General features: G+C 44.3%; 1 protein-coding gene across 2 annotated transcripts; it reads left to right on the top strand.

Moving 5' to 3' along the window:
* The first annotated feature begins 3,588 nt into the window (after positions 1 to 3,588).
* On the top strand, positions 3,589 to 12,277 carry LOC129356898 (5'-AMP-activated protein kinase subunit gamma-2-like). Of its 2 annotated transcripts, none has more exons than XM_055026437.1 (14): positions 3,589 to 3,750; positions 3,843 to 3,923; positions 5,855 to 5,903; positions 6,082 to 6,191; positions 6,368 to 6,449; positions 6,596 to 6,654; positions 7,373 to 7,418; positions 7,488 to 7,542; positions 7,645 to 7,771; positions 8,419 to 8,584; positions 8,662 to 8,699; positions 8,775 to 8,921; positions 9,015 to 9,108; positions 10,932 to 12,277. In XM_055026437.1, the coding sequence occupies exons 3-14, from the start codon at positions 5,873 to 5,875 to the stop codon at positions 11,615 to 11,617; spliced, it is 1,641 nt and encodes a 546-aa protein (XP_054882412.1). In that variant the 5' UTR covers positions 3,589 to 3,750; positions 3,843 to 3,923; positions 5,855 to 5,872; the 3' UTR covers positions 11,618 to 12,277. The 2 variants fall into 2 exon arrangements, with proteins under 2 accessions (XP_054882412.1, XP_054882411.1); XM_055026436.1 differs by having other exon boundaries at positions 6,082 to 6,257.
* Positions 12,278 to 27,667: the final 15,390 nt, after the last annotated feature.

Genomic DNA, 27,667 nt, shown 5'->3' with positions numbered 1-27,667 from the left:
CTGGATTGTATCAGCATCTCAGCCGGCTTACTGGACCCAGGTGACCCAGGTTACGGTCCAGGGCCGGCTTGACCTGGTCCTGACCTTGGTCTGTGGCCTCTGTTGGTGACCTGCCCATTCCTGCCCATCGCTGTGTGTTTTTTTATGTCTCTGATTTGATCCTGGAGCGCCACCTCACCTCTGAGGCTATTACCCATAATCCCCCTGTTATTTTAGCTGCTTCCTGTGACACAATCAGCCACTTTTTCAACAAACTGAAATGTAACCTGGACCATGTGGCTCCATTGTTTCATAAAAATGTTTTTAAAAAAACAACTGAGCCCTAAAATAAAGAAACTTAAAAGAAATGTCAGTTAAGCAGAAACACAAACTGATAACTTTTGTTCCCAAACAATGTGAACATTTATAAACTCTGCTGTCCAAAAGAATATTTTGCAAAATAATTATCAGTCACAATAAGTTTTGTTTTCCACCATTGATAACCTGACTAAGCCTGACTTACTGCTGACTCTCTGTGTAGCAAATCATTTCAATTAGAGCAAACATTTCATCTGTTTTTTAAAAACTGATCAATATGTTCATGTTGATGCTCAGCACACAACAAAACCAACCACCCGCCTCTTGGACCCAACTCTCTTTTTCAATCATTTTATTTGAATATGACATTTTAAATATTCCCCTTTTGAAGACGAGTAAATAGGACCTGTAATTTTTAATAATTACAGTATCCAACTTACCATTTTTAAGTAAAATTTGATTAAATGAAATACTTTTTTTGGTATTTTAGAAAAGTATCAACCAACATACGGAGACACACAGACTCTCAGTCCTGATTGGCTCTGAGTCTTTCATGCAGTGATCACCAAATCCTGTTAAACAAGATTCCAGCCTCGGTGGTCCTTGCTCTTGTTCTTCAGAGGTTCAGTATGGAAACATGTTTCCTCACAGATCCTTCATGTTAACTGCGGCGTCACCCAGGGCTCTATTTTAGGTCCTTTTTAACTTGTAGATGTTGCCGTTTGGTGGATTCATCAGGAACCCTGGAATCAGCTTCCACCATTATGCTGATGATACTCAGCTATACAGTCATTAGCTGGCGACGACCCCCAGCTCATCACTGCACTCTTAATTGTATTTCAGACATAAAGACATGGACGGCACAGAACCAGGACAAAGCAGAAGTTTTAATAATTAGACCATTTTTCATAATTTGTGGTAGTAGAGATGATGAGGAAGACGCTGTGGACCCAGGTGAAGAAATGAAGAAATGAAGATGTCAGAAACAACAGTCCAAATCCAGGCAGCCAGAAATGAGCAACAAGGCTCAAAAACTGCTAGCAACTGGTAACTCAATAGACAAGGCGAGAGGGCAAGACACATGAGACAGATGAGACACACGAGACAGATGAGACACACGAGACAGATGAGACACACGAGACACTGAGACAGTGAGAACGAGAGGACGAGACACAAGACACAGACAAGATGAGACACATGAGACAGATGAGACACACGAGACAGATGAGACACACGAGACAGATGGACACACGAGACACATGAGACAGATGAGACACATGAGACACACGAGACAGATGAGACACATGAGACAGATGAGACACATGAGACAGATGAGACACACGAGACAGATGAGACACATGAGACAGATGAGACAACAGCACAGGTGGATGAAATACACAGAGGGTAACCAGGGAATTGAGACACAGCTGGGAACAATCAAGGGCTGGACAGGAAAACAGAGAAAAAACACTAATCCTGAAATGTGGACCAGAATGAAATTAGAATTTTAAAATTTGAAACAGCATCTTTAAAACCTTCAAACCAAGTCAGAATCCAGTTCTTCTCGGCTTTAATTCCCTTTAATTCAGCAAATTAAACAAATAGTGAGAACAGCATTTTATCATCATAACCACAGTTTGTCCTGTTCAGTTTTATTGAGGGATCACACATGGAGATTGAAACATCAGCAATATAAATTTGTCCTCTTTTTTTTCTTATGTGAACATAAAACATGAGAAACAAAAACAAAACAGAAGTGACATAAATAAACAGGAGCATCAACCCGTCCAGCTCTCTTTCCCTGGGACTTTGCTCCCATCACACACAGGCTCAAATTAAAGCCTTCAAATACTTATTCATATTTTGCTGAAGGGGTTGCCAAGTTTTATTGAATCACTTTAATTGATTTGCTAATGAGAAGCGTATTGTCCAGATGAGAGCCTGACCAGTTCCTCCAGTGGAACCTCTGCTTTTGTCCAGAACATCAACGCCAGCTTTTTTACCAAGATAAGGTTATAAGATAAAGATTGTGCTGACATTTATTAAACTGAGAAAGCAGAAGACAAAGTGGGTCCAGCCTCAGCTCTGTATGCAACATCTGATAAAGTTTTAATATGTCGACCAAAATGGGCTCAATTTAGTTGACAGAGTCAGAATGGAGAAGCTTCTTCAACAAGCCGTCTGTCCCACGGTGGGAATGTTAGAATGATTTCATATCGTTTCTCCTCACAGTAACAAGATTAGTGGGAAAAATCATTTAAAAAATCTCTAAATCTGTTTGCTGAAAGCCAGAAAACTTGGTGAGGATTTTTATTTTTTTCTGCGTTCTTGGTCGGTATCAGGGAAAACCAGGACTGGCCCAAGCCTCCGCGACGCCCTGAACAGCCGCTTAGTTTGCTTACGCCTTGGGCCGGCCCACTTCTAAACCGTATTTTAAAAAGGAGGATGACTCAGACCTTTTGGTTTCCTTTACAAACGTCTGACAGGTCAACTGATTTGCCTGAATCGCACCTGGAACAGTTTCTGGTTTGACTCTCTGGGAAATGAACCAGAACCAGAACCAGACCGGTCCATCCTGCGACTATTTATCAAACAGTAAAGGTTCTTCTGTTCAAACTGTCAAAGAAGTTCTAGTCTGGTTCTGGTCCAAAATGTGCAGAGTGAGCCCAGAAACACGGCCCTGCTGTAGCGGGTTCTGTTCTGACCGGAGCGGTCGTTCAGCGAGGAAGAAGCCAGACCGACGGAGGGACGAAGTCTGAGGAGTGGCCATCGTTACACTTAGAGGAAGAACGAGGAACCTTTCACCATCCTTACTGTGAAATGTGGGAGTGCGGCATCATGCTGCGGGCCCGTTTGCTGCAGGAGGACCTGGTGGGCTTAATGGACCAGTTAAAGTTTGGGAACAGGTTGGTCTTCCACAGCCTCAGCTTTCAGCTGATGGTCTGGAGACACTGATGTATGATCTGAAAGGGCAGATATCCATCATGAGGCGGACTGGATCGGACAGAACCTCGGAGAAGCTTGAGGAAGGAAACCCAAAAGGTTTGATCCAAACGGTTACAGGCGGTTATCAATGGAATGGAAACTTCTACTTTCAATTAAAAGAAAGTTACTGAACCCCACCTACAATATTCATTAGAAACGTTCTGCTTTTATTTTCATCGCCTTCACCGGAAGTTGGTTAGACCAGCTTTTTACTTTCACCGAGAGCAGCAAGCCCTTCTCGAAACTAGCCGAACGTTGCCGAGAGCAGGCGGAGGAGTCCGAGCGCTCAGCGGGCTCTTCCCCGGACTTGCATCCAAGATGGAGCCCTGAAGAGCTCCGGTCCTGAAGACTGTCCTCTGAAGACTGTCCTCTGAAGACTGTCCTCTGAAGACAAGCTGCTCCATCTCCCAATAAAAGCCCTGAGGCTGAAGAAGCCGCTCGGAGCAGTTCATGAACGGAGCCTGACCGGTAGGTGCTAGCTGTGGGCTCATCGTTTCCCAGATTCCCTTGAAAAGTCTGCCATTTTAGCTCAAACACCGTCATTATCTATTTCGTTGAAGTCCCTGGAGAGTGAGACCGGGTGACGTCAGAGCGGACCCGGTTCTGAAGGCATCGGCTGCGGTTTCATCACCGAACCACCGGTAAACACCGAGACGGGATTACCTGGAGACCAGACGATGCACAACACCAGGATGCTGTATGATGCTGCGTACGACCGCAGAGGCAGGGGCGCCGCCAGGAATCGTGGGCCCCAGGACAAAACATTGAATTGGCCCCCCTGCGCAGCTTGTGTTACAATACAAGTCAATTTAGCCATGAAAAGCTTTATCATCGTAAAGGCTCGCAACAGCCTTGCTTTCTGTGTCCAAAACTGATACGAGCTCAATATTAACTGCTCGGGAATTTTACATGCAACTGTCTGCATACTAAATGCAAATAGGTTGCTTCATTTTTTTATTAGCAGTTTTAGCTCATTGAAATGTCTCCCCACCAGCAAGTCACAGGCCATGTGCAAAATATCCAAGCCATCCACACTTCTCAAAAAATGCTGTTATTGTATTTTGTCCAAACTGCAGAATATAATTTTAATAAAAACGTTTTTTCCACATTAGTTAAAGCTGTCACCATGTCGTGACAAATAATCTGTGAACAGATCAATCTCTCCCTCAGCTGCTGCTCGGCACCAATCTGACCAAAAGCTGCCAGTCAGAACCAGGAGAGCAGCGTTACTGCTGCCAATCAATTCACTCACTCAGTGTGATAAAGACTGAATTTCTGTAAGTCATAAATAAATTGTTTTTGTTGTGTAACAGTAAAGCGAGTATAGACAGGGAAAATCCCTACAGATTCCCTGGAATGTTGCCAACTGGTGTTGCTCACCTTTTTTTACTGGGACAGGGGTCAAAGGTTAGGGTTAGAGCTGCTGCTGATTGACTCATCTGTTGTTAAGTGTGGTAACAGGGACAAGTTAAATATAAGTTGTAAAATTATTTACTTCATTGATTAAATGCTAGTGAACTGGAGGCTAACAGTCTGTGGCTAAGCTAACTATGCTGAATGGTTGATAAGTCTTCTCACCTCTCAGAGAAAAACTGGGCTATAATTTGACGCTCTTTCTTCTTCTCTATGTTTTTTTGAAAACCTGAATGTTATTTTTGCCAGCAGCTCAGAAACAGTCGCAGCTCTGGAACCGTTTCCTGCAGATCCAGGAAGTTCAGGGCAAATATGGATGTGTGCTTTTTTTGTCTGGGAGTGGGAACATTTCATTTTTACTGATAAAAGAATTTTAAAAACACTATATGATTCATTTAGTAATTTTTCTTGTCAGAGGCCCCTGTCAGTCAAGGGCCCTTGGATTGTCTTAACTGTCCCCCTTCTGTGGCGCCCCTGCACACAGGAACTGGTCAGTTAGTGGTGGTTAACTGGTCAGTTAGTGGTGGCTAACTGGTCAGTTAGGGTGGTTAACTGGTCAGTTAGTGGTGGCTAACTGGTCAGTTAGTGGTGGTTAACTGGTCAGTTAGTGGTGGCTAACTGGTCAGTTAGTGGTGGTTAAACTGGTCAGTTAGTGGTGGCTAACTGGTCAGTTAGTGGTGGTTCTAATGGGGAACTCTGGTTCTCAGGCTCATTTCACTGTCTGTTTCACTGTCTGACCCTCCAGTCCCACGCTCTAATAATCCCTGAACTGTGACTCGCCAGCACTGACAAGGAAACTCCATGAATGCAGAGAGAAAGAGGAAGTTCAGATTTATAGGGGAGCAGCAAAAGCGAAGGAGGCGGATTAGCAGAGCTAGCTGATGGACGCATGCGGCACATGTTGCTGTGGACTTAGATACTGAGCTGCTAGCAGGTCATAGCAAACCTGACATCATCAAACACCTGCTGTCTTCAGTCAGAGGCCTCTTCACATTCGTTGGCACACTGACTGCTACTGGAGATCCTTCCAGCACGGATCTGAGTTCTGTCAACATGTAAAGTTTCCCTTGGGATGAAGAGAGTAGCAGGAAGTGATGCAGGCAGCGTCTTAAAGATGGTTTATTGGGAAGATGCCTCACTCTGTCTGTTTTCCGTCCAGGTGGAGGTCGCCGGCGGCATGTGGGATCAGACGGATCCCGGAGATTCCGGTAAGGATCCTCTCGCTCTCGCCTCTCCGGTTCTGGCCCGGTTCTGGGATGTTGTCATGAAAACAGACAGCTCAGAAGCAGAACCAGCCGACTAGAGAGTTGAAAGAGCAGCAGCGATGATAATAAGAGGACCGGTTCTGACCGCCATTCTGACCCGCGGTTCTGCTCTGTGGTCCAGGGTCCGAGGAGTCGGAGCGAGACATCTACATGCGCTTCATGAAGTGCCACAAGTGTTACGACATCGTTCCCACCAGCTCCAAACTGGTGGTGTTCGACACAACGCTGCAGGTGAGACCAGAACCACGCCGGGTTCTGATGGGTTCTGTTGCAACTGCAGCTGTGTTCATTACTGAGGTTGGTTTTAATCCGCCTCATGGTTCAGATACCAGACCTCCCAGCCCTTCTGGGTCGGCCCGGTTCTGATCCGTGGGCCCTTCTGGGTCGGCCCGGCATTGTCCTTGCAGGTGAAGAAGGCCTTCTTTGCATTGGTGGCTAATGGGGTGAGAGCCGCTCCTCTGTGGGAGAGTAAGAAGCAAAGCTTTGTGGGTAAGTGCCCTGCTTCCTGTTGAACCTTCACAATAAAAGCCTGACACATGTCTCACCTGATGGAGATGATGATGATGATGATGATGATGATGATGATGATGATGATGATGATGATGATGATGATGATGATGATGATATTGTTCCAGGAATGTTGACCATCACAGACTTCATCAACATCCTGACCAGATACTATAAATCCCCCATGGTAACACACACACACACACACACACACACTCACACACAACACACTTACACACACACCAACACACACACACCAACACACACTCACACACACACTCACTCACACACACACACACACTTACACACACACCAACACACACACACCAACACACACTCACACACACACTCACTCACACACACACACACTTACACACACACACACACACACACACACACACCAACACACACACCAACACACACACCAACACACACACACACACCAACACACACACACCAACACACACACACACACACACACACACCAACACACACACACACACATACACACACACACTTACACACACTCACACAAACACACACAAACCAACACACACACACCAACACACACACACACACACACCAAACACACACACACACACACACACACTTACACACACACACACCAACACACACACACTCACCTGTCCCTGTGTTGAAAAGGTGTTTTGTTGTCATAGCAACAGCTTATTAAATCACCTGTGATCTGATTGGTTGTTGGAGCTGCAGGTATCAGGATTCGTCTGCTGAAGGTTTCTGTGGAACCTGAAACCAGACGGGTTCTGCTGACCTCTGACCCCTCCTATTGCAACTGAACCTCTGTGAGGCGTCAGCTGCTCTGCGTCGTTGCTGCCGTCTCAGTGTGTTTGTTCCCAGGTGTGTCTCTCAGGTGTGTGTGTGTCCAGGTGCAGATCTATGAGCTGGAGGAGCATAAGATCGAGACGTGGAGAGGTGAGAGCCGACCGAGCCGGAAGCATCTGGAAAAGCCCAGAGAGTAACGTCTGCCCTCCATGTTCACAGAGCTGTACCTGCAGGAGACCTTCAAACCTCTGGTGCACATCTCACCTGACGCCAGGTAGATTCATCAGGTCATCCAGACGACATGGAGGTTCTGCTGGAGCGCAGGTCAGACCAGAGTTCCTCCAGGACAGCAGCTGTTGATTGTGTCTCTGTCCAGCGTGTTCGAAGCGGTCCACTCCCTGATAAAGAACAAGATCCACCGGCTTCCTGTCATCGATCCCATCAGCGGCAACGCTCTCTACATCCTGACTCACAAGCGGATCCTGAAGTTCCTGCAGCTCTTTGTGAGTCTGGGGGCGAGCTGGGGGGAGGGGGGGGCGCAAGCTGGGGGGGAGGGAGGGAGCTGGGGGGGTGAGCAGACTCTCCCTCCATATTTAGCAAGGTTCTGAACAAAGTACTGTTAAGGTCCAGTTGGCAGAGAGACGGTTCTTTATGCTGCTTGGTTGTTCTGTCCTCAGTGCTTCCAGTTAGCCTTCCTGGTTCTACTGGTCAACCTCCAGTTAATTTAGCATCTCTATCTTGTTGCTGCTACGCAGCATTTTTCTGTTGGTACTCTGCTTCTTGCTGCTGCATGGTTTCCCTGAGTGTTTTATAAGCCTGGCGGGTCACCAGGCTTGACTTGTGCCCCCACCAGGCTTAGCGTTGCTTATTTACTTGAGTGAAATGTTTGCATTTGTTCAGGGGTGAAGGGAAACCTTTCAAAACACATAATTATCACATGGTATTTTCAAATTTTCTGTTAACTTGAAACATTTTTAAACTAGAAAACCCGACGGGCCGCTGGATGATTGACTGCTTCAGCAGCTTTTCTGGGGGAAACCTTGCTGTTGGTACACTGTACCTCGTCTCCAACTATATCTTCTTTTCTTGTGAAGACGTGACTTTACACCTTCAGAGCTTGGCTCTTGACCTTTACCCCCCACTGCCTCAGGTGTGTGAGATGCCCATGCCGGCCTTCATGAAGCAGACACTGGAGGAACTCGGGGTGGGAACGTACTCCAACATCGCCTACATCCACCCCGACACACCGCTCATCATGGCCCTGTCTGTGTTCACACACCGCCGCGTCTCTGCGCTGCCCGTCGTGGATCATAGCGGTAAGCAGCTGTTTCCGTCGTCCTGTTAAGTTGGTTTCTGAGAGATTCTGATGAGATGGGATCCTGTCCGCCTACAGGGAAGGTGGTGGACATCTACTCCAAGTTTGATGTGATTGTGAGTATTTTCATCCTCTGCTGGTTCTGGAGAAGTTGTCCGATTTCTGAAGAATGGACTGTGGTGTTTGTGCAGAACCTGGCAGCTGAGAAGACCTACAACAATCTGGATGTGACGGTCACCCAGGCTCTAAGACACAGATCGCAGTACTTTGAAGGTGTCATGAAGTGCAACAAGCTGGAAACACTGGAGACCATCGTGGACCGGATCGTGAAGGCTGAGGTACCAGGATGCAGAAGGGGTCAAAACGCTTTTCATTGTGAAAGGTGCTGCAAAGACCCAAATCCGGTTGATTTTGAGTCTTTGTGTTTGCAGGTCCACAGGCTGGTCGTGGTTGACGATGAGTCTCGTATCATTGGCATCGTGTCGCTGTCGGACATCTTGCAGGCTCTGGTTCTGATGCCTGCTGGTACGAACTTTACTTACCTTCAGCCTGTCAGTAGATCCTTCAGGATCTGGTGATCTGGGTTTCTGTCTGCAGAACTTCTCAGTGGAGACTGGGTTTCCCCAGTGCATTATAAGCCTGGCGGCCCGCCAGGCTGTACTAGCCCCTCTGCCAGGCCAAGAGTTGCTTGTTTTTGATTTTAGAAAAATTAATAATCAAACAAAAATGTTTTTTTAAAACTGATTTAAACCATTATGAAAGAGTCTCTGTTGCTCAGGGCATTTCACTGGTGGAACAAATTTATTCTGAAAAGATAAGTTTATAGTTGACGCATTTAAAACCGGACCGACCGCCTCGCGATGCGGCTGGATGACGTTCACCCGCCTCCTTTCACTCAAACTGGACACAGGCTGACTGTATGGATATTTACGTCGACCCCTGTGAGGAATCGGGATTCTTTGCAGTAGCCGCCAAAAGGTCAAAGTTCAAACCCACCACAGTAGCTCTGCTTGTGCAGCTCTATAACTTGTAGTTGTGCTTCCAGATGTGCGCGGTGAGGAAGCAGTGAGAATGATTTATCGTTGTGAACTAAGAATTATATGCGGTGTTTCCATCTCAACTCGCTGCCCAGTGGGTGGCGCTGTCTGCCCTGTAAAGTTGATGTCATTGTTCCTGGATGGTCGCAGCGTTAGCGGCTAACGAACAGCGTTAGCGGCTAACGAACAGCGTTAGCGGCTAACGAACAGCGTTAGCGGCTAACGAACAGCGTTAGCGGCTAACAAACAGCGTTAGCCGGTGAGGAGCTTTGCACTGGTTTTATATTATTTCATTATTATTTATATACCATTTTTCTAGTTACACGATGCATCAAACCATATCTAATGCTTTGTCCACTTAGTTAATTCGTGCAGAGATCCATCGCATGAACTCGACCAACCAGAACAGTTTCTGTGGCTCGTATTAAAACTCAAGACAGAAATGTTAGAGCTGCTAAAGTCACATTAGCAGCTCATTGAATTAAATCTGTTGCTCATCCTGCAGGGCCGGTCCAAGGCTGCATGAGGCCCGGGGCAGAACCTGACTGTTGGGGCAAAACCTGACTGTGGGGCAGAACCTGACTGTTGGGGCAGAACCTGACTGTTGGGCAGAACCTGACTGTTGGGGCAGAACCTGACTGTTGGGGCAGAACCTGACTGTGGGGCAGAACCTGACTGTGGGGCAGAACCTGACTGTTGGGGCAGAACCTGACTGTTGGGCCCCTCTTGCTGCTAAAACATCAGAACCTCTAGCAGCTTCTGTTGGATTTAATCTGGGAGATTAAAGTAGATTAACTGGCCAACCTGAAAACTATCAGTTCTAATTACAGTTTATTAATTTATATTTGTCAACAAACTCAGCATCAGGTTGTTGCTATGGTAACAAAACAGTTTGATCTTTTACAAAGTAAACTTAGCAGCTCCTTAAAGTTAAATATTAATCAATTTAAACATTTAAACAGCATTGATCAATAAATAAATGGTCATTTATGGCCCCTGAAGCCTTGGGGGCCCGACGGAGCCGCTGCCTTCATGTGGGTTCAACAAAAAAGCAAGTTATTGATAAATTATTGATATTCATGTTAATTGTATTTTTTGATTGTTTTCAGACTAATATGTTTTCCAGAAACGTTTCATTACCCAGTAATATTTTACATTTCCTGACTACTGAACGTCTTTCAATAGAAAACATGGTGGACGCCTCGGCGCCGCCACCGCCGGGCTGAGCGGGTTCACTCCCTCTCAGCAGAACCAGAACCAGAACCAAAGGTCTTACAACCAACTGGCCCCTCATCCTCTGTCTGTTTCCAGGACTGGGGAGGAAGGAGTCCATCACCTCCCAACCAGAACCCCTGGACCCAGCGGACCAGGAACCAACAGCTCCAGATGGGTCGGACCAGGTCCCGGTTCTGGAGCTGGAGGCAGAAAGCATCCTGGGACCGGGAGGCGAGCCAGGGACAGAAACCCAAACAGATAACAATCAGGACCAGGACCAGGAAAAGAACCAAGACCAGGACCAGGACCAGGAAAAGAACCAAGACCAGGACCAGGACCAGGACCAGAACCAGGATCAGGATCAGGATCACAACCAGGTACCAGAAACCGAACTGGACCTGGATCCCCAAGGAGCCACAGAGGAAGCTCCTGAGAGCAGCCAGCAGGGGGAGCCAGAGGAGGAGGAGAAGAGGAGGAGGGGAAGTGACACATCACAGTGCTTCACCCTGGACTCTGACCACAGAAGAAGAATCAGGACAGGGTGGATCGTGATTGGACTGCTGCTCAGGTGGGCGGCGCCAGACGAACATGCTGGGGCCAATCAGAAGAAGGTTCTGGTTCTGCCTGCTGGGTTCTGGAGGAGCTTCAGGAAGATCAGTTGCAACGGATTGGTCCTCTACCCCCTCCTGGTGGAAGTTTGTCACTGCAGCCTCATAACAGCCATGAAGCTCGACCAGAACCAGAACCGGGTCACCCTGAACATCTGGACCTTCTGTTGGTAGAGAAACATTTGAACGAGTCAATCACTGTTGAGCTGCTGCATCATTCCTGTTTCACAGCCAATCACATGTCATTACTTTGGTGGAAATGATTTTATTCTGGAAAGTCTTGTTTCTACTTCCTGCTGTACTGTCAGGGGGCGGGGCCTCGGATAGTTTGGACCAATCAGATGAGAGAATATTTAACTTTATATATTCATATTTTACTGTTCCCATAGAGATGGAGAAATGTACCATTTAACAGCTGTGATGTCATCATGGTGTCTGTGACATCACAGTTTCCATCGTGAGTCGATTTGCTGCTTCTGTGAAAACCAATTAAAACTGCTGATCTGAGATCTGCCAGCCTGGTTTTACTGGTCGTACTGGGAGCTTTATGTGACAGTAATGACAGGATGGATGGCTGCATGTGTAGCATCCACTGGTCCAACTGGTCCAACTGGTCCAACTGGAACAGTGAGGAGTTTGAGGGAGCTAGCTTTAGCTTAGGAAACCTTCATCCCGTCTGTCAACTCTGACCTCATGACCAGAACATACTGGGTCTAACCCAGTGACATCAGAGGAGGCAGGTGAGCCTCATCTGTCTTCATGGAAAAATCACTAATATGGCTATTTTCACCCTGTGGTTTGTACAATAAACTATTTATTTTTCTTGTGGCTTAACCAATTCTGATCATTTTTTTCTTCAATTTTTTTTTTGCAATTTTTCATTCAAATGCTCAGAAGTGAATCCAGTGAGGCAGCAGGAAGCCGAGTCTCAGCTGGATGATCAACCTCTGGCTCAGCGCGCTGGCAGACCTTCAGTCCTCCTGTCTGTATGCCACCAATAAAACCCTGACGTTTAATCTGAGCTGATGTTCCATCATTTAGCTCATCTCTATATAATTTACAGTGTTTGTTGCCACCAACTGTGTGTGTAACATGTTTCATGCTGAGCAGCGATCAGAAACCAGGGAACAGACTGGAGGTGAGGCAGGCAGTTCTCTGGCCTCCTGGCAGGGGGCGCTCATGATCCCAGACACTGAGACTCCACACTGCAGAGGAAGAGACAGCAACAGCGAGCTAGCCATACAGTGAAAACCCTTCCTAGAGGTAAAAATATGTCAGATCTTAAAAGAAAATAAAACTGAGTCACGGATAATATAGGAAATAGCGCCCCCTTCACTTCCGAAGTGCAATGGTCCCATTTCCATATAAGGTAAGAGACTGACAGCGGTCCGTCCCGCCCTTCCTGTTGCAGGAAGTGACTCAGTATAAAGAATAGAGGCCTCATGGACCGCGGCCATCTTGGAGGTCGACTGCTCCATTCAGCCTTATATGTTTGACAGGTGCAATGACGCATCAGCGCATTTAATCATTATAACTCACTAAACAGGTTTTCACTATTTTTTTGAGTGAGCCTTATTAAAACAGTTATAGCTACATTCACAAGGACACTATATTTTTTATATTTTTGAATTGACTGATGCATCGTTCAGCATATTTACATATTCTTCGTGGGGATAACAGAATAGATTCGGAATATAATATTTTGATATTGATGTATGATGAGCATTTTATAAAGCACACAACCTGTCAAAAGATTTTAAGATATCATTTAGACATATCAATACATATTTATATAATAAACAAACAGTAAATGATGCAATCATGTAGAAATAAATTGATTAAATAATTAATCCATAATAATATGTATAAAGTTTACAGCTTAAGAGATTCATCAGTGCATTGAATTAAAACAGGAACTATTTACTTTAGACAGATTGAAAGAATTACACATAAATAACCGTCTTTGCTATTGTGGTCACATAATCTAAATGTTAGGAGCAATAAAAAACGTTTTGAGGTTTGCAAAATCACAGCGGGGCTGTTACGCCTAGAGCAGTGACGTCACTTTCCACAAAGCTCTACGTGCGTTTTTGAGCGGTACAGGTGAGATCACGTGGTTGACCACTAGGTGGCGGCTGTCAAGGAACAGGTCTGCTCTCAGAAGTAAGTGCAAGTTAAACCTGCACGCTTGGTTTCCGATTATAATGAGACAAGAGAAATTATGAATAATTTCACATTACGTTTTTATGTCTGGTAGTTTGATACTCTGGTACTCTTGATACTCATGTTTTTCTGTTAGTGGAGTTAATGACTGTGAGCTATGCTACTTTAGCTGTTTGTAGCTAATTCTGGTATCTTTAGTCCCACGTGGCAGATCTGGCCCGGATCTGGCATTCTGCTGGCACAGCTATGGCAAGCCGTTTTTAGCATAAATTCGGTTTCGTCTGACTATCCGTAATTACGTTCCAGATATCTGAAAATGCATTTTGACTAGTGTTGACATAGAATTTTAAGTTAGCACAATACTGCACAGGATAGCTTTGACACATATAAAATATAACATAGAAAGTTAAAGTACACTCTAGGTTCATATAAATTTAGATGAAACTAAAAACAACGGCTCAATCTCTGAAACGCAGATAAATTCTTAAAAGGAGGATCAGACAGAAGAAACAGAAAACATAGGCCTAGACTCCTTGGATCTCTTGAGATAAGGAGCCTATATGCCAGGCAATTAACAATTCCTGAGCATGGTTCAAAAGTTCACTAGGATCTTAAAACCTTTTTATAAATAATTTTATCTATATTAGAATTAACTATATTTCTTTAAGCATGTTTTTAAATAGTTACTTATTAGATCCAAACTTATAGTCATTATTTAGCATTACATTGTGTGCAAGCTTGGTTAAAAATACAAACTACTTTCTTGTGAAAACATTTTGAGGCACAGATAGCGCTGCAGCTGCAATCATATATCAAACTGGACAGCGGCTGATACGAGAAGGGTTTGCCGTATATCTGCTTTTGGGGCTCTTTAGCAGGAGGTAATAAAATTAACATTGAGACAGCCCACACAAAGGAAAAGAACACACCTCCTAATGCATATATTTAAATGATGAGATTACGCATTCTATAAAATGATTTGGTTTACAGCAGAAGTTGGAATCTCTTTGTGCTGGGTGAGAGTTTTCCCGGAGGATGCATCTTCTGTCTTTTTTACTCAGTTCTTTGTCTCTGTTCTGTAATGTCTTGGACTTTTGATGTTCTAGGTGAGATGATTATTGTAACATTCTTCTTGCATTGATTTTCTCTGGATAAAACTCTGAATATCTGAAGTCTGACGTCGTACGATTGCTCTTTTCTCTCTGCACACTTACACAGACACAGGAATTCGGGACTAAGAATTTATTAACGAGCTAAATCAAGTTATTCTCTTTTTAATTCTTAACAATTGGGGGCTTCGTCCGGTCCTTTTTCTCTGTGTCTCTGTGTGTGTTGCAGTGGAGACTTGTTTGTTTGTGTTAGCCTGTGGAGCAGCTGGGACGTTGCGGAGTGATCTGCAGCGCGGCTATCCCCGCGGACTGATCTTGGTTAGTGTGTGATCTCTTTGTGTTTTTTTGTTTCTTCTTATTCTACTGAACCATTAGATAAGCTGGTTACACACCCGTAGTTGGCAGTGGCGCGCCTCAACCACACTCGACGGAGTGTGGATTTAGCTAGGTTGGTCCGACCTGAGATTTTACTACACTCTAACGGAGCCTGTGAGATGGGGTGTGAGACAGGAAAAGGTTTGAATCGACCTTGGAGTTTTGGTTCGCTCCGAAAGCAGCTGATTATTTGCAGGGCTTATGAGAATTGGCTATGGTTGTATCACCACGTTCCAGTTTTGTTCTGGATCGAAAGGACCTCCAGATTTAAAAGTTGAATCACTTAAGCTATTGCCCGAGCTTGAAAGGACTTATGCTAAATTGGGAGACGGTCTCCTTCCGCAGCAACTAGTGCTGAAAATGAAGTGATGTGCAGTGAAGTGCAAAGACATTGGGGCCCCAAAGAATTAAACTCTTCTGTTATCGATAACAATAGGGACTTTCCTTTTGCTTTCTTATCTTTCTTCATTTTCCTCGTTTGTCTCTGTGTGTTGACGTTATTTTGATTTTTTCCTGTGTGTTGACCACCTTGTCTGTTCGTGTGTTTTCGCTGTTTTTTGTCTGTTTGTGTTGTTTTTCGCCGGCGTGTCTTCGTGTCTTTGTGTTTTTGTCTTTGTGTTTATGTCAGTACGTTATCTGTTTGTGTGTCGGAGTGACTGAGCCGTTGTTTGTCTGTGTGTTCGTTGTGCGGTGGCCGTGTGAGTTTTGCCGTTGTCTGTGTGTGTTTTACGGCTCTCTGTATGTTATTGTGTGTATGGGAGACGGCGTTTGCAGCTGCTGAGTGAGTGTTGTGTTATTTTGCCGCGGTTTGTGCTTATATACTATTTGAGAACTAATTATAAGAATAATACTCTCTAATATTAATAATATTAATAATACTGATGATATAATTTTTATCAGGCTATGTGCTTATATGGCGGTTGATTTTAATAATAACGTGTTAGCTTGTTACTCTGCTCTGTCTCGTGGCTTACGGTACAGGCGCATGTACGGAGCTACATTAGCGTTTAATTCAGCAGTTGGCTTGTTACGTTTGATGTGACTCCGGCTCGCTTTACAGTTGTCATGGCAGATGTAGTTCGTCAATAAGTGATGTTGTCATTTTGTTTGTCTGTTACACGTAGGCAGGTCGTTGGTTGTTACACACTGTGTCTGCAGAACAACTGCAGGCTAATTTTTCCCTGGACAGATGCGTCTGTGAGTTTACAGGAGGCGACACAGGGCAGAACGTTGTGGACCCGTTTTGGTGAGTTGGCCAGGCATTGAACAATTCTTTATACAATGATTGTTATCTGTGACTTTTTGGGGAACCGGTGAGTTGTAGTAATAATGCTAAATTAAAAGCGGTGTCTGAGGTTTTGTCGCACCTCAGTCTACTCCATTCTCTGCAGTGCTGGCCTATATTTTTGGTTGATTAGAGTTTACAGGTAGGACCAGTTTGCAGGGTCATTTTTTGTTTTTTGTTTTTTCTCTCTCCTGCATAAATGTTTGATAAGTAAATGTGTTGTTGGTAGTTTTTCTATGGTGATTAGAATTAAGCCTGTTGATTTGTATAGATCGGATTACAAGTGTTTTGCCTAGTTCCGCCTCTTAACAGAAAAAAAAAAAAAAAAAAGGGAGGTGTGATTGTCTGTGGATAGGATTGGATTACATTACACCAGTATTAAAATCCCTTCACTGGCTTCCTGTGGCTCAAAGAATATATATTTACAACACTGTTGTTAGTTTACATATCACGGACCGGTTTAGCACCACAATACATCTGAAGATCTGCTGTTGTGTATCAACTTTCCAGACTCTTAGGTCTAATGGTTCTGGTTCTGGTTCTGATTTTGCAGAGCCAGAACCAAGAGAGGGAAGCAGCTTTCAGCATCTGTGCACAAACATTTGGAAGTTAAATTAGTGGGTGGTCTTGTTTCGCAGGGCCTGGTTTCACACGTCATAGTCTGGTGCGGTGTCATATTGCAATTCTAATGAATGAGAAATATATAAAAGTACTTGTATAATGACTAAAATATTAGACTCTTGGCTGTCAGACTATTAGGCTCCCGTTTCTTAGACGTGTCTCCTTTGTCACACTGATTATCAGTCACACCTCTGGAGAACAAATGTGAAACTTTGTTTTTGGTGTTGTTCCGTTCAAATAGGAAAGTTTGTCTTTTTGGACTTTAATACTGGTGCTGTGTTGTGGATTAATGTCTTTATTTACTTATGAGGGATTTACAATTGATCAGGGGGAATTACAGGCCCTTTTTTAGGTTCACCTCCAACTAAATTTATGATTTTGCATTAAGCGCTAAACCTTCCATTTTTTTTCCCTGACCACATTTTTACTTAGTTTTGGCTGTTTTAGATGCGGACCTGGGGAATTTATTTTCTCTTTTGCCGCTCTGGGTGTTATTTCTAAAATTTTTGTAGGACATTTACATACATCCCTATATGTTTTTATATGAGGCCATAGAGTTGTGGAAGGCATAATGTTTTTTCTGATAAACTATAAACTATATTTTTATTCTAATTTGTAGGAGCATTTTCGGCAAACTGTGTTGGCCGCCGTTCCTCCTTCTGTGGCTGGTTTGATGTCACAAAATCCTGTTTTGACCGGATGTGATCATGCAAAATGGGAAACATATTTGTTGCACAGTTTGCACATGTTTCAGGATATGAAGAGAAAAAAGGTGGACGATCAAGAAGAGTTGTCGCAGCACTTGCTTGGGCTGCAGTTGGAAGATGCTCAGTTCTCAGTGAATACACATAATAAACGGGTGCCTATAGTTCCTGCTGCCCCTCCGAGGGCTACTTTTTTGGCTCAGGCTCCTGTTGCAGGAACACGGTTTGGTCCACACATCTATGATGCTCCAAATTTGCAGACTGAGGTTTCAGCTTGGCATGGTGGTCACAGGCAGGGGCTCAGATGGCCTGGTGTTAGGAGAAAGGGTGGACGACGAAATGCCTGTCGTCGCTGTGGCGAAATGGGACATTGGGCTCTGCAGTGTCCTCATAGGTCGCCGTCATCTGCGGACGATCCTGTCCAACGGACTTTCCCTGCTGAGCAACCTCCGAATGCTGCAGTGATCCCTGGCGGTGCTGGACGCCACCCTCACCATGGAGAATGCTGACATGCCCCACAGAGGACTTTTGATCAGGAGCGTTGGCAGATCCCCTGATTAGCGGGACAGTTGATGGACATTTATTGTCAGTTTTGGTGGAAACTGGAGCTCTTTTTTCTTTCCACTATGAACACTGCCATGCTTTTTACAAGACTCTGATATGAATGCACAAGGGCTGAGGTTCTCTGAGGTGAAACAGACTCTGTCAGTGAATACATCTTTGGACACGGTGGGGGCAGATGGACTGATGGATCATGTCATGTCTGCTCTGTCATTTGCCTTCCTGGACAGTTTTTTTGCTGCTGCTATAGGAGGAGCATATGGCTGATATGTATGGGGTCTAATTCAGCCAGAAAACACCTGACAGTGCCGGAAACCCTGGATTCTGACACTTGCACCGGATGAGTAGAAGTCTGTTTTCTCATGTCACGCTGTCTAAAAAATCTGAATGAAATCAAGAGCAATTGGTTGTAAATTTAGCGGGTTGGGACTGAATAGTAATTTTTTAGAATTTTGTGGACCCAGAAGTGTTGCTGCCGCAGTTTGTCTGACTGGTACAATTGGTTTAACATGCAGGACGAAGCAGTAACACATGTTTCTTTGGTTCTGTAACACAGCAATACAGTTCAGGACTTAGGTGGTGTGGTAAAATGCCTTTTATATGTTTTGAATTTGAAAATTATAGTTTCTCCTCTATTTTTTCTCTCCATCGACTGACACGTATAAAATATAACAAACAAGAATTGTCTGTGTAAACACTGGTTTTGGGACGTCTTTTGCTCCCTCGTTATCACGGTCTGTTTGACATCACACCAATCACATGTGGTTTTACAACCTCGTCCTCCCATTTGATTTACAGCAATTTCTGGAGACAGGAAGATAGGACAACTGGCAGGACACATGATTTGTAGAAGACTGTTTTGACTTTGGTAACCTTGTAGTGCCGGTCAGTACTTTTGGGTTCCTCTATGACTTATATTTTTATGTTGATTTTGATAGCGTTTTATTTAGTTTTTCTCTTGCCAGGGTTGTAGAGATGTGTTTTCTTTCCTTACACAAGGTGAATATCCGTGGTATGTACTTCTGCCACAGAGGTTTGTTTTTTTTTATTTAGGAATGTTTAATTGGGTTTTGTAATGGTACTTGGCTAGTTGTCTATTTTTCAGTAGATGTGATTTTGATTTAGTGTGTTGATAATCTCCTGCTATCTGCTGTTGCACATTTGGCTATACCTCATTATAATTTGCCATTTAATTTGGATTTTTCTATAACAGAACTGATGTTCTTAGCAGTTCTGTTTCAGAAAAAGGGGGAGAGCAGATAATTCTCCAGTAAAACATGAGATTGAATTGAGAGAGCTGGAGAAAGCATTGCTTCTGTGGATGATTCATGCAAGGACTGTTGATGCTTAGATATAAAAGTTTGTAAATGGTAAGTATTGCGATTGAATAGGTGGAACAGAACCACGTGGTAAAATCATTTAACATCAACAGAGTTTCGCCAGAAGAACTATCTATGTGGAAGGCAAGCAGAGCCATCATGAGATGACATCTAATTAAAGAGTATGTGCCATCCAGCCCGCACATATATACAAATATGCACATCAATAACTTATTTTTGCAGCTTAAACTGAGACGGTTCATTGTGGGTGCACATGTGTGTTTCTTGGTTGGCATTCTTTCAAATCTATTTTCAGTCAGACATTTTCCCAGGATTTCTTTTGGAGTGTATTTTAATTACAACTTTATTTATTATATTCTTGTATTATACTTTAATAGTTTGAGTTAGAAGGAAGTGCTTAATTGATTAATTGTTTTGATACACTGAACAGATAGAAAATAAATGTCACTATAGTAATCTCTGGCCTTGGCCCATCATTTTTGTGTGTGGTGGCCTGAGTCATAAGAGAAACCGTCACAGGTCAGGTTGATAAGGTGATTCGCCCCGTAAATATGAGAATTAATGTTTTTCCAGGTAACACAGGGAACGACACAGGTAGGTTTTCACAGGTAGGTATTGAGGGGTTTTGAAACCATTTCTCAGGATTTTTTATATACAAGGAGTACAATTAACTGTCACAAGGATTTGATTACTTATTAGATTCCAGTGATGGATTCCAGGAACTAATGAGGTAGGTTGATGCTACATTTCAGGTATCAGGATCTCCAGGAAGTGGAACAAAATCCTGGGTTTGAATCATTTTATTTTTGGTACAATATATTATCCATAAGTTGCAGGCAAACGTGGGGATTGAATGGAACAAAATACAAAATTGGCTAAAATCTGTGCACAGACAAAATTTTAATGGGGTAGTTGCAGTGCCTGTTATATTGCCTGTTGCTTTGTTGTCTGTTAGGATGTCCATTAATAACTTTACAGGGCTTTTCTCTTCGTACGAGCATGAGATCAGAAGAAGATTTCCAGGGCCAGCCGTCAGAACTCCCAGATGGACAGGTAACCCTGTACATTTATCTCATAAAAGATTTGTTTGATGAGTTACAGTTAATAGCAGCGGAGTTTGTGGAGTACCAGGGTCACAGGAGAGGTCGGAGACGAGATCTGCATCAGGATACACCTGGGTGAGGCTGAAGGTCATCAAAACGGCAGTGGTCTGAATCCTGCTTCACTGAGCTCTACCAAGTCATGGAGAGGACGTCCGAGCCGCTCCGACTGACGGTGTGATGAGAGACCTGGTTCTGATGGGGCCAGCAGAGGATCTTCACTTCACATCAGACCCAGAGGAGGAGCAACACTCTGGGCCAGAAGGATAGCAGATTTATTCCTGCTATAGGTTCTGGTTCCTGGAGTTCAACGTTTTGAGGCCCAAAACAGGCATAATAATCCTTTTTGGGTTTTCTCTGATTGAATGAGAGGATGAAATCCCTCAATTACACTCACGGTGTTGGCATAATAATCCAATATTCAGTGAGCTTCGCTTATTCAGGATGGACGCCTGCTAAAAAACTGTCGGGATCAAGAAGAAAGGAGTTGCCGATTATTGCGAACTCTTGCGAACTGTTGCGAACATTTCTTCCTATTTTTTCTCCAGTTTTTTAATTTTCTTCACCAAAGATTTTATATCTTTCAGGAACAATCGATGGACACGAAGTAACATAAAGAAGTAAAGACATTATTGTTTAATATAAGTGTGTGACTGTATGTATTGGTGTTATTTTTCTCTTCACAGCATTGTTGTGTTTTTCATGTTGTTGTTTTTACTGTTGTTATTTTAGTGCATAGTTGAATGTTTTTTACTGCTTTTAGGTGACAGGAAGTTTTTTTGTGTTTTTGTGATTTTGTATTGATGTTATGTGATGTATGTTTTTCTTCTTTTTGATGTGACTGGGGGATCAAGTCTTATTATTTTTGGGGTTTTGTTTGTCGGGGGAATGTTAATCTTTCTGTTAAATCCTTATGTGTTTGCTCCCAGGTAAGTATGGTCATACTTTAGGTGATCTCTTTTTAAAGAGATCAAAAGGGGAATGTTGACATAGAATTTTAAGTTAGCACAATACTGCACAGGATAGCTTTGACACATATAAAATATAACATAGAAAGTTAAAGTACACTCTAGGTTCATATAAATTTAGATGAAACTAAAAACAACGGCTCAATCTCTGAAATGCAGATAAATTCTTAAAAGGAGGATCAGACAGAAGAAACAGAAAACATAGGCCTAGACTCCTTGGATCTCTTGAGATAAGGAGCCTATATGCCAGGCAATTAACAAATTCCTGAGCATGGTTCAAAAGTTCACTAGGATCTTAAAACTTTTTATAAATAATTTTATCTATATTAGAATTAACTATATTTCTTTAAGCATGTTTTTAAATAGTTACTTATTAGATCCAAACTTATAGTCATTATTTAGCATTACATTGTGTGCAAGCTTGGTTAAAAATACAAACTACTTTCTTGTGAAAACATTTTGAGGCACAGATAGCGCTGCAGCTGCAATCATATATCAAACTGGACAGCGGCTGGTACGAGAAGGGTTTGCCGTATATCTGCTTTTGGGGCTCTTTAGCAGGAGGTAATAAAATTAACATTGAGACAGCCCACACAAAGGAAAAGAACACACCTCCTAATGCATATATTTAAATGAGGAGATTACGCATTCTATAAAATGATTTGGTTTACAGCAGAAGTGGGAATCTCTTTGTGCTGAGTGAGAGTTTCCCGGAGGATGCATCTTCTGTCTTTTTTACTCAGTTCTTTGTCTCTGTTCTGTAATGTCTTGGACTTTTGATGTTCTAGGTGAGATGATTATTGTAACATTCTTCTTGCATTGATTTTCTCTGGATAAAACTCTGAATATCTGAAGTCTGACGTCGTACGATTGCTCTTTTCTCTCTGCACACTTACACAGACACAGGAATTCGGGACTAAGAATTAATTAACGAGCTAAGATCAAGTTCTTCTTCTTTTTAATTCTTAACACTAGACAAAACTACATTTAGACTATCCGGAATGGTAATTTAAGATATCTGCATTTACATTCTGACTAGTTAGAATAATAATTAAAGATATCTTCAATTACATTTTTACTAGTCAAAACTACAATCGAGACATCTTGAATTATAATTTTGACTAGTCATACTTTAATTATAGATATCTGAAATGTGTATTTCAGGTAGTCAGTAATTCATTGTAGATATTTTGAACTGAATCTTCATACAAATCAATGGTAAATTTGACGTCAATTTAACTAGTCAGAATGTAATTAGAGATATCTTAAATTGCTAAAACGTCTAGTCATTTGAGATATCTGGAACGTAAGGGCGGCAAAACCGAATTTATGTTAAAACGGCTTGCCATAGACATGCAAACTGGATGTCAACCAGACTGGGCCAGATGTGCCAATGAGGGCAGGTTCACATGAGGCAGGCCTCACCTGGGCCAGTGATGGCTCCACACACCTGGGCCAGTGATGGCTCCACACACCTGGGCCAGTGATGGCTCCACACACCTGGGCCAGTGATGGCTCCACACACCTGGGCCAGTGATGGCTCCACACACCTGGGCCAGTGATGGCTCCACACACCTGGGCCAGTGATGGCTCCACACACCTGGGCCAGTGATGGCTCCACACACCTGGGCCAGTGATGGCTCCACACACCTGGGCCAGTGATGGCTCCACACACCTGGGCCAGATCTGTCCATCCCAAATATGGGCCACTTACATCATGTCACCCATGTGGAAAGTGACAGTTCATTTTCTCATGTTTAAAAGGGTTGAAAATATTAACCAAAATAATAATATGGCTGGGTTAGCAATATAATAAATATCACTTTAAGATTTGCAATTCAGATGATCAGATCATATATTGGCAGCTGCCTTCCATCAGACATTATAAATCATTTTAGGAAATCAGTTCTTAAACAAAGTTCTAAATATAGAAAAAAAGAAATTAGAAAAATCAAAATATTATTTTTGACTAATTACTCTAGTCATTGTTTTTGTGTATCTACATTTTGTAAAAGTTTAATGTAAACATGTTTTTTGTTGTTTTAGTTCTTAAGTATAAATATAAAACTATTTTCCCTGGAAATGACCGACGTCTCCTCCTAGTGGCGGACATGACAAACTGCAGGCTTCTGCTCCGTCTCCACAGTAACGGACTCATGAGCGATAGCTCCTTGATCGACTGAACGTCAAACTGAACTGAGTCTGTAAGTTTTTCATATCCGACTGTCACTTTTTGAAATGATTCATTTTAATGTAAAATAGCTGTGATATTCCTACCATCTGTAATTATTAATTATTCTACAATATTTTATTTACAGTCTCCTTCATGGTGCTGTTAAAGATCTATTAGTATGAGATCCAGAACCAGTAGGTCCAGAACCAGTAGGTCCAGAATCTGTAGGTCCAGAACCAGTAGGTCTAGAACCAGTAGGTCCAGAACCTGTAGGTCCAGAACCTGTAGGTCCAGAATCTGTAGGTCCAGAATCTGTAGGTCCAGAACCAGTAGGTGCAGAACCTGTAGGTCCAGAACCAGTAAGTCCAGAACCAGTAGGTCCAGAACCTGTAGGTCCAGAACCAGTTGGAGCAGAACCAGTAGGTCCAGAACCTGTAGGTCCAGAACCTGTAGGTCCAGAACCTGTAGGTCTAGAACCAGTAGGTCTAGAACCAGTAGGTCCAGAACCTGTAGGTCCAGAATCTGTAGGTCCAGAACCAGTAGGTGCAGAACCCGTAGGTCCAGAACCTGTAGGTCCAGAACCTGTAGGTCTAGAACCAGTAGGTCTAGAACCAGTAGGTCCAGAACCCGTAGGTCCAGAACCTGTAGGTCCAGAATCTGTAGGTCCAGAACCAGTAGGTCCAGAACCAGTAAGTCCAGAACCAGTAGGTCCAGAACCTGTAGGTCCAGAACCAGTTGGTGCAGAACCAGTAGGTCCAGAACCTGTAGGTCCAGAACCTGTTGGTCCAGAACTAGTAGGTCCAGAACCAGTTGGTCCAGAACCAGTTGGTGCAGAACCAGTAGGTCCAGATCCAGTAGGTCCAGAACTTGTAGGTCCAGAACCAGTTGGTGCAGAACCAGTAGGTCCAGAACCCGTAGGTCCAGAACCAGTTGGTCCAGAACCAGTTGGTGCAGAACCAGTAGGTCCAGATCCAGTAGGTCCAGAACCAGTAAGTCCAGAACCTGTAGGTGCAGAACCAGTAGGTCCAGAACCAGTTGGTCCAGAACCAGTAAGTCCAGAACCAGTAGGTGCAGAACCAGTAGGTGCAGAACCAGTTGGTCCAGAACCAGTAGGTCCAGAACCAGTTGGTCCAGATCCAGTAGGTCCAGAACTTGTAGGTCCAGAACCTGTAGGTCCAGAACCAGTTGGTGCAGAACCAGTAGGTCCAGAACCAGTAGGTCCAAAACCAGTTGGTCCAGATGCAGTAGGTCCAGAACTTGTAGGTCCAGAACCTGTAGGTCCAGAACCAGTTGGTGCAGAACCAGTAGGTCCAGAACCCGTAGGTCCAGAACCAGTTGGTCCAGAACCAGTTGGTGCAGAACCAGTAGGTCCAGAACCAGTAGGTCTAGAACCAGTTGGTGCAGAACCAGTTGGTCCAGAACCAGTAGGTGCAGAACCAGTAGGTGCAGAACCAGTAGGTCCAGAACCAGTTGGTCCAGAACCAGTAGGTCCAGAACCAGTTGGTGCAGAACCAGTAGGTCCAGAACCAGTAGGTCTAGAACCAGTTGGTCCAGAACCAGTTGGTGCAGAACCAGTAGGTCCAGAACCAGTAGGTCTAGAACCAGTTGGTGCAGAACCAGTTGGTCCAGAACCAGTAGGTGCAGAACCAGTAGGTGCAGAACCAGTTGGTCCAGAACCAGTTGGTCCAGAACCCGTAGGTCCAGAACCAGTTGGTGCAGAACCAGTAGGTCCAGAACCAGTAGGTTCCAGAACCAGTAAGTCCAGAACCAGTAGGTCCAGAACCAGTAGGTCCAGAACCAGTAAGTCCAGAACCAGTTGGTCCAGAACCAGTTGGTCCAGGACCAGTTGGTCCAGAACCAGTAGGTCCAGAACCAGTAGGTCCAGAACCAGTAGGTCCAGAACCAGTTGGTCCAGAACCAGTTGGTCCAGAACCTGTAGGTCCAGTAGACCCAGTAGGTCTAGAACCAGTTGGTCCAGAACCAGTAGGTCCAGAACCAGTTGGTCCAGAACCAGTAGGTCCAGAACCAGTTGGTCCAGAACCAGTAGTCTAGAACCAGTAGGTCCAGAAGAAGTAGGTCCAGAACCAGTAGGTCTAGAACCAGTTGGTCCAGAACCAGTTGGTCCAGAACCAGTAGGTCCAGAAACCAGTAGGTCCAGAACCTGTAGGTCCAGTAGAACCAGTAGGTCTAGAACCAGTTGGTCCAGAACCAGTAGGTCTAGAACCAGTAGGTCCAGAACCAGTTGGTCCAGAACCAGTAGGTCCAGAACCTGTAGGTCCAGTAGAACCAGTAGGTCTAGAACCAGTTGGTCCAGAACCAGTAGGTCCAGAACCAGTTGGTCCAGAACCTGTAGGTCCAGTAGAACCAGTAGGTCTAGAACCAGTTGGTCCAGAACCAGTTGGTCCAGAACCAGTAGGTCTAGAACCAGTTGGTGCAGAACCAGTTGGTCCAAACCAGTGGTCCAGAACCAGTAGGTCCAGAACCAGTTGGTCCAGAACCAGTTGGTCCAGAACCAGTAGGTCCAGAACCAGTTGGTCCAGAACCAGTAGGTCCAGAACCAGTAGGTCCAGAAGAAGTAGGTCCAGAACCAGTAGGTCCAGAACCAGTTGGTCCAGAACCAGTAGGTCTAGAACCAGTAGGTCCAGAACCAGTAGGTCTAGAACCAGTTGGTCCAGAACCAGTTGGTCCAGAACCAGTAGGTCTAGAACCAGTTGGTGCAGAACCAGTTGGTCCAGAACCAGTTGGTCCAGAACCAGTAGGTCCAGAACCAGTTGGTCCAAAACCAGTTGGTCCAGAACCAGTAGGTCTAGAACCAGTAGGTCCAGAACCAGTAGGTCCAGAAGAAGTAGGTCCAGAACCAGTAGGTCTAGAACCAGTTGGTCCAGAACCAGTAGGTCTAGAACCAGTAGGTCCAGAACCAGTAGGTCTAGAACCAGTTGGTCCAGAACCAGTAGGTCTAGAACCAGTTGGTCCAGAACCAGTAGGTCCAGAACCAGTTGGTCCAGAACCAGTTGGTCCAGAACCAGTAGGTCTAGAACCAGTAGGTCCAGAACCAGTAGGTCCAGAACCTGTTAGTCCAGAACCAGTGGGTCCAGAACCAGTTGGTCCAGAACCAGTAGGTCTAGAAGCAGTAGGTCCAGAAGAAGTAAGTCCAGAACCAGTAGGTCCAGAACCAGTAGGTCCAGAACCAGTTGGTTCAGAACCAGTTGGTCCAGAACCAGTAGGTCCAGAACCAGTTGGTGCAGAACCAGTAGGTCCAGAACCAGTTGGTCCAGAACCAGTAGGTCTAGAACCAGTAGGTCCAGAAGAAGTAGGTCCAGAAACAGTAGGTCTAGAACCAGTTGGTCCAGAACCAGTAGGTCCAGAACCAGTTGGTCCAGAACCAGTAGGTCCAGAACCAGTAGGTCCAGAACCAGTTGGTGCAGCAGAACCAGTAGGTCCAGAACCAGTTGGTCCAGAAGAAGTAGGTCTAGAACCAGTTGGTCCAGAACCAGTAGGTCCAGAACCAGTTGGTCCAGAACCTGTAGGTCCAGAACCAGTTGGTGCAGAACCCATAGGTCCAGAACCAGTAGGTCCAGAACCAGTTGGTCCAGAACCAGTTGGTCCAGAACCTGTAGGTCCAGAACCAGTAGGTCTAGAACCAGTAGGTCCAGAAGAAGTAGGTCCAGAACCAGTAGGTCTAGAACCAGTTGGTCCAGAACCAGTTGGTCCAGAACCAGTAGGTCTAGAACCAGTAGGTCCAGAAGAAGTAGGTCCAGAACCAGTAGGTCCAGAACCAGTTGGTCCAGAACCAGTTGGTCCAGAACCAGTAGGTCTAGAACCAGT

The sequence above is a fragment of the Poeciliopsis prolifica genome, unplaced genomic scaffold, assembly GCF_027474105.1.
Source record: "Poeciliopsis prolifica strain line A6 unplaced genomic scaffold, Auburn_PproV2 SCAFFOLD207, whole genome shotgun sequence".
Taxonomy (NCBI): Eukaryota; Metazoa; Chordata; class Actinopteri; order Cyprinodontiformes; family Poeciliidae; genus Poeciliopsis; species Poeciliopsis prolifica.
This window is presented reverse-complemented; position numbering and strand designations above follow the sequence as displayed.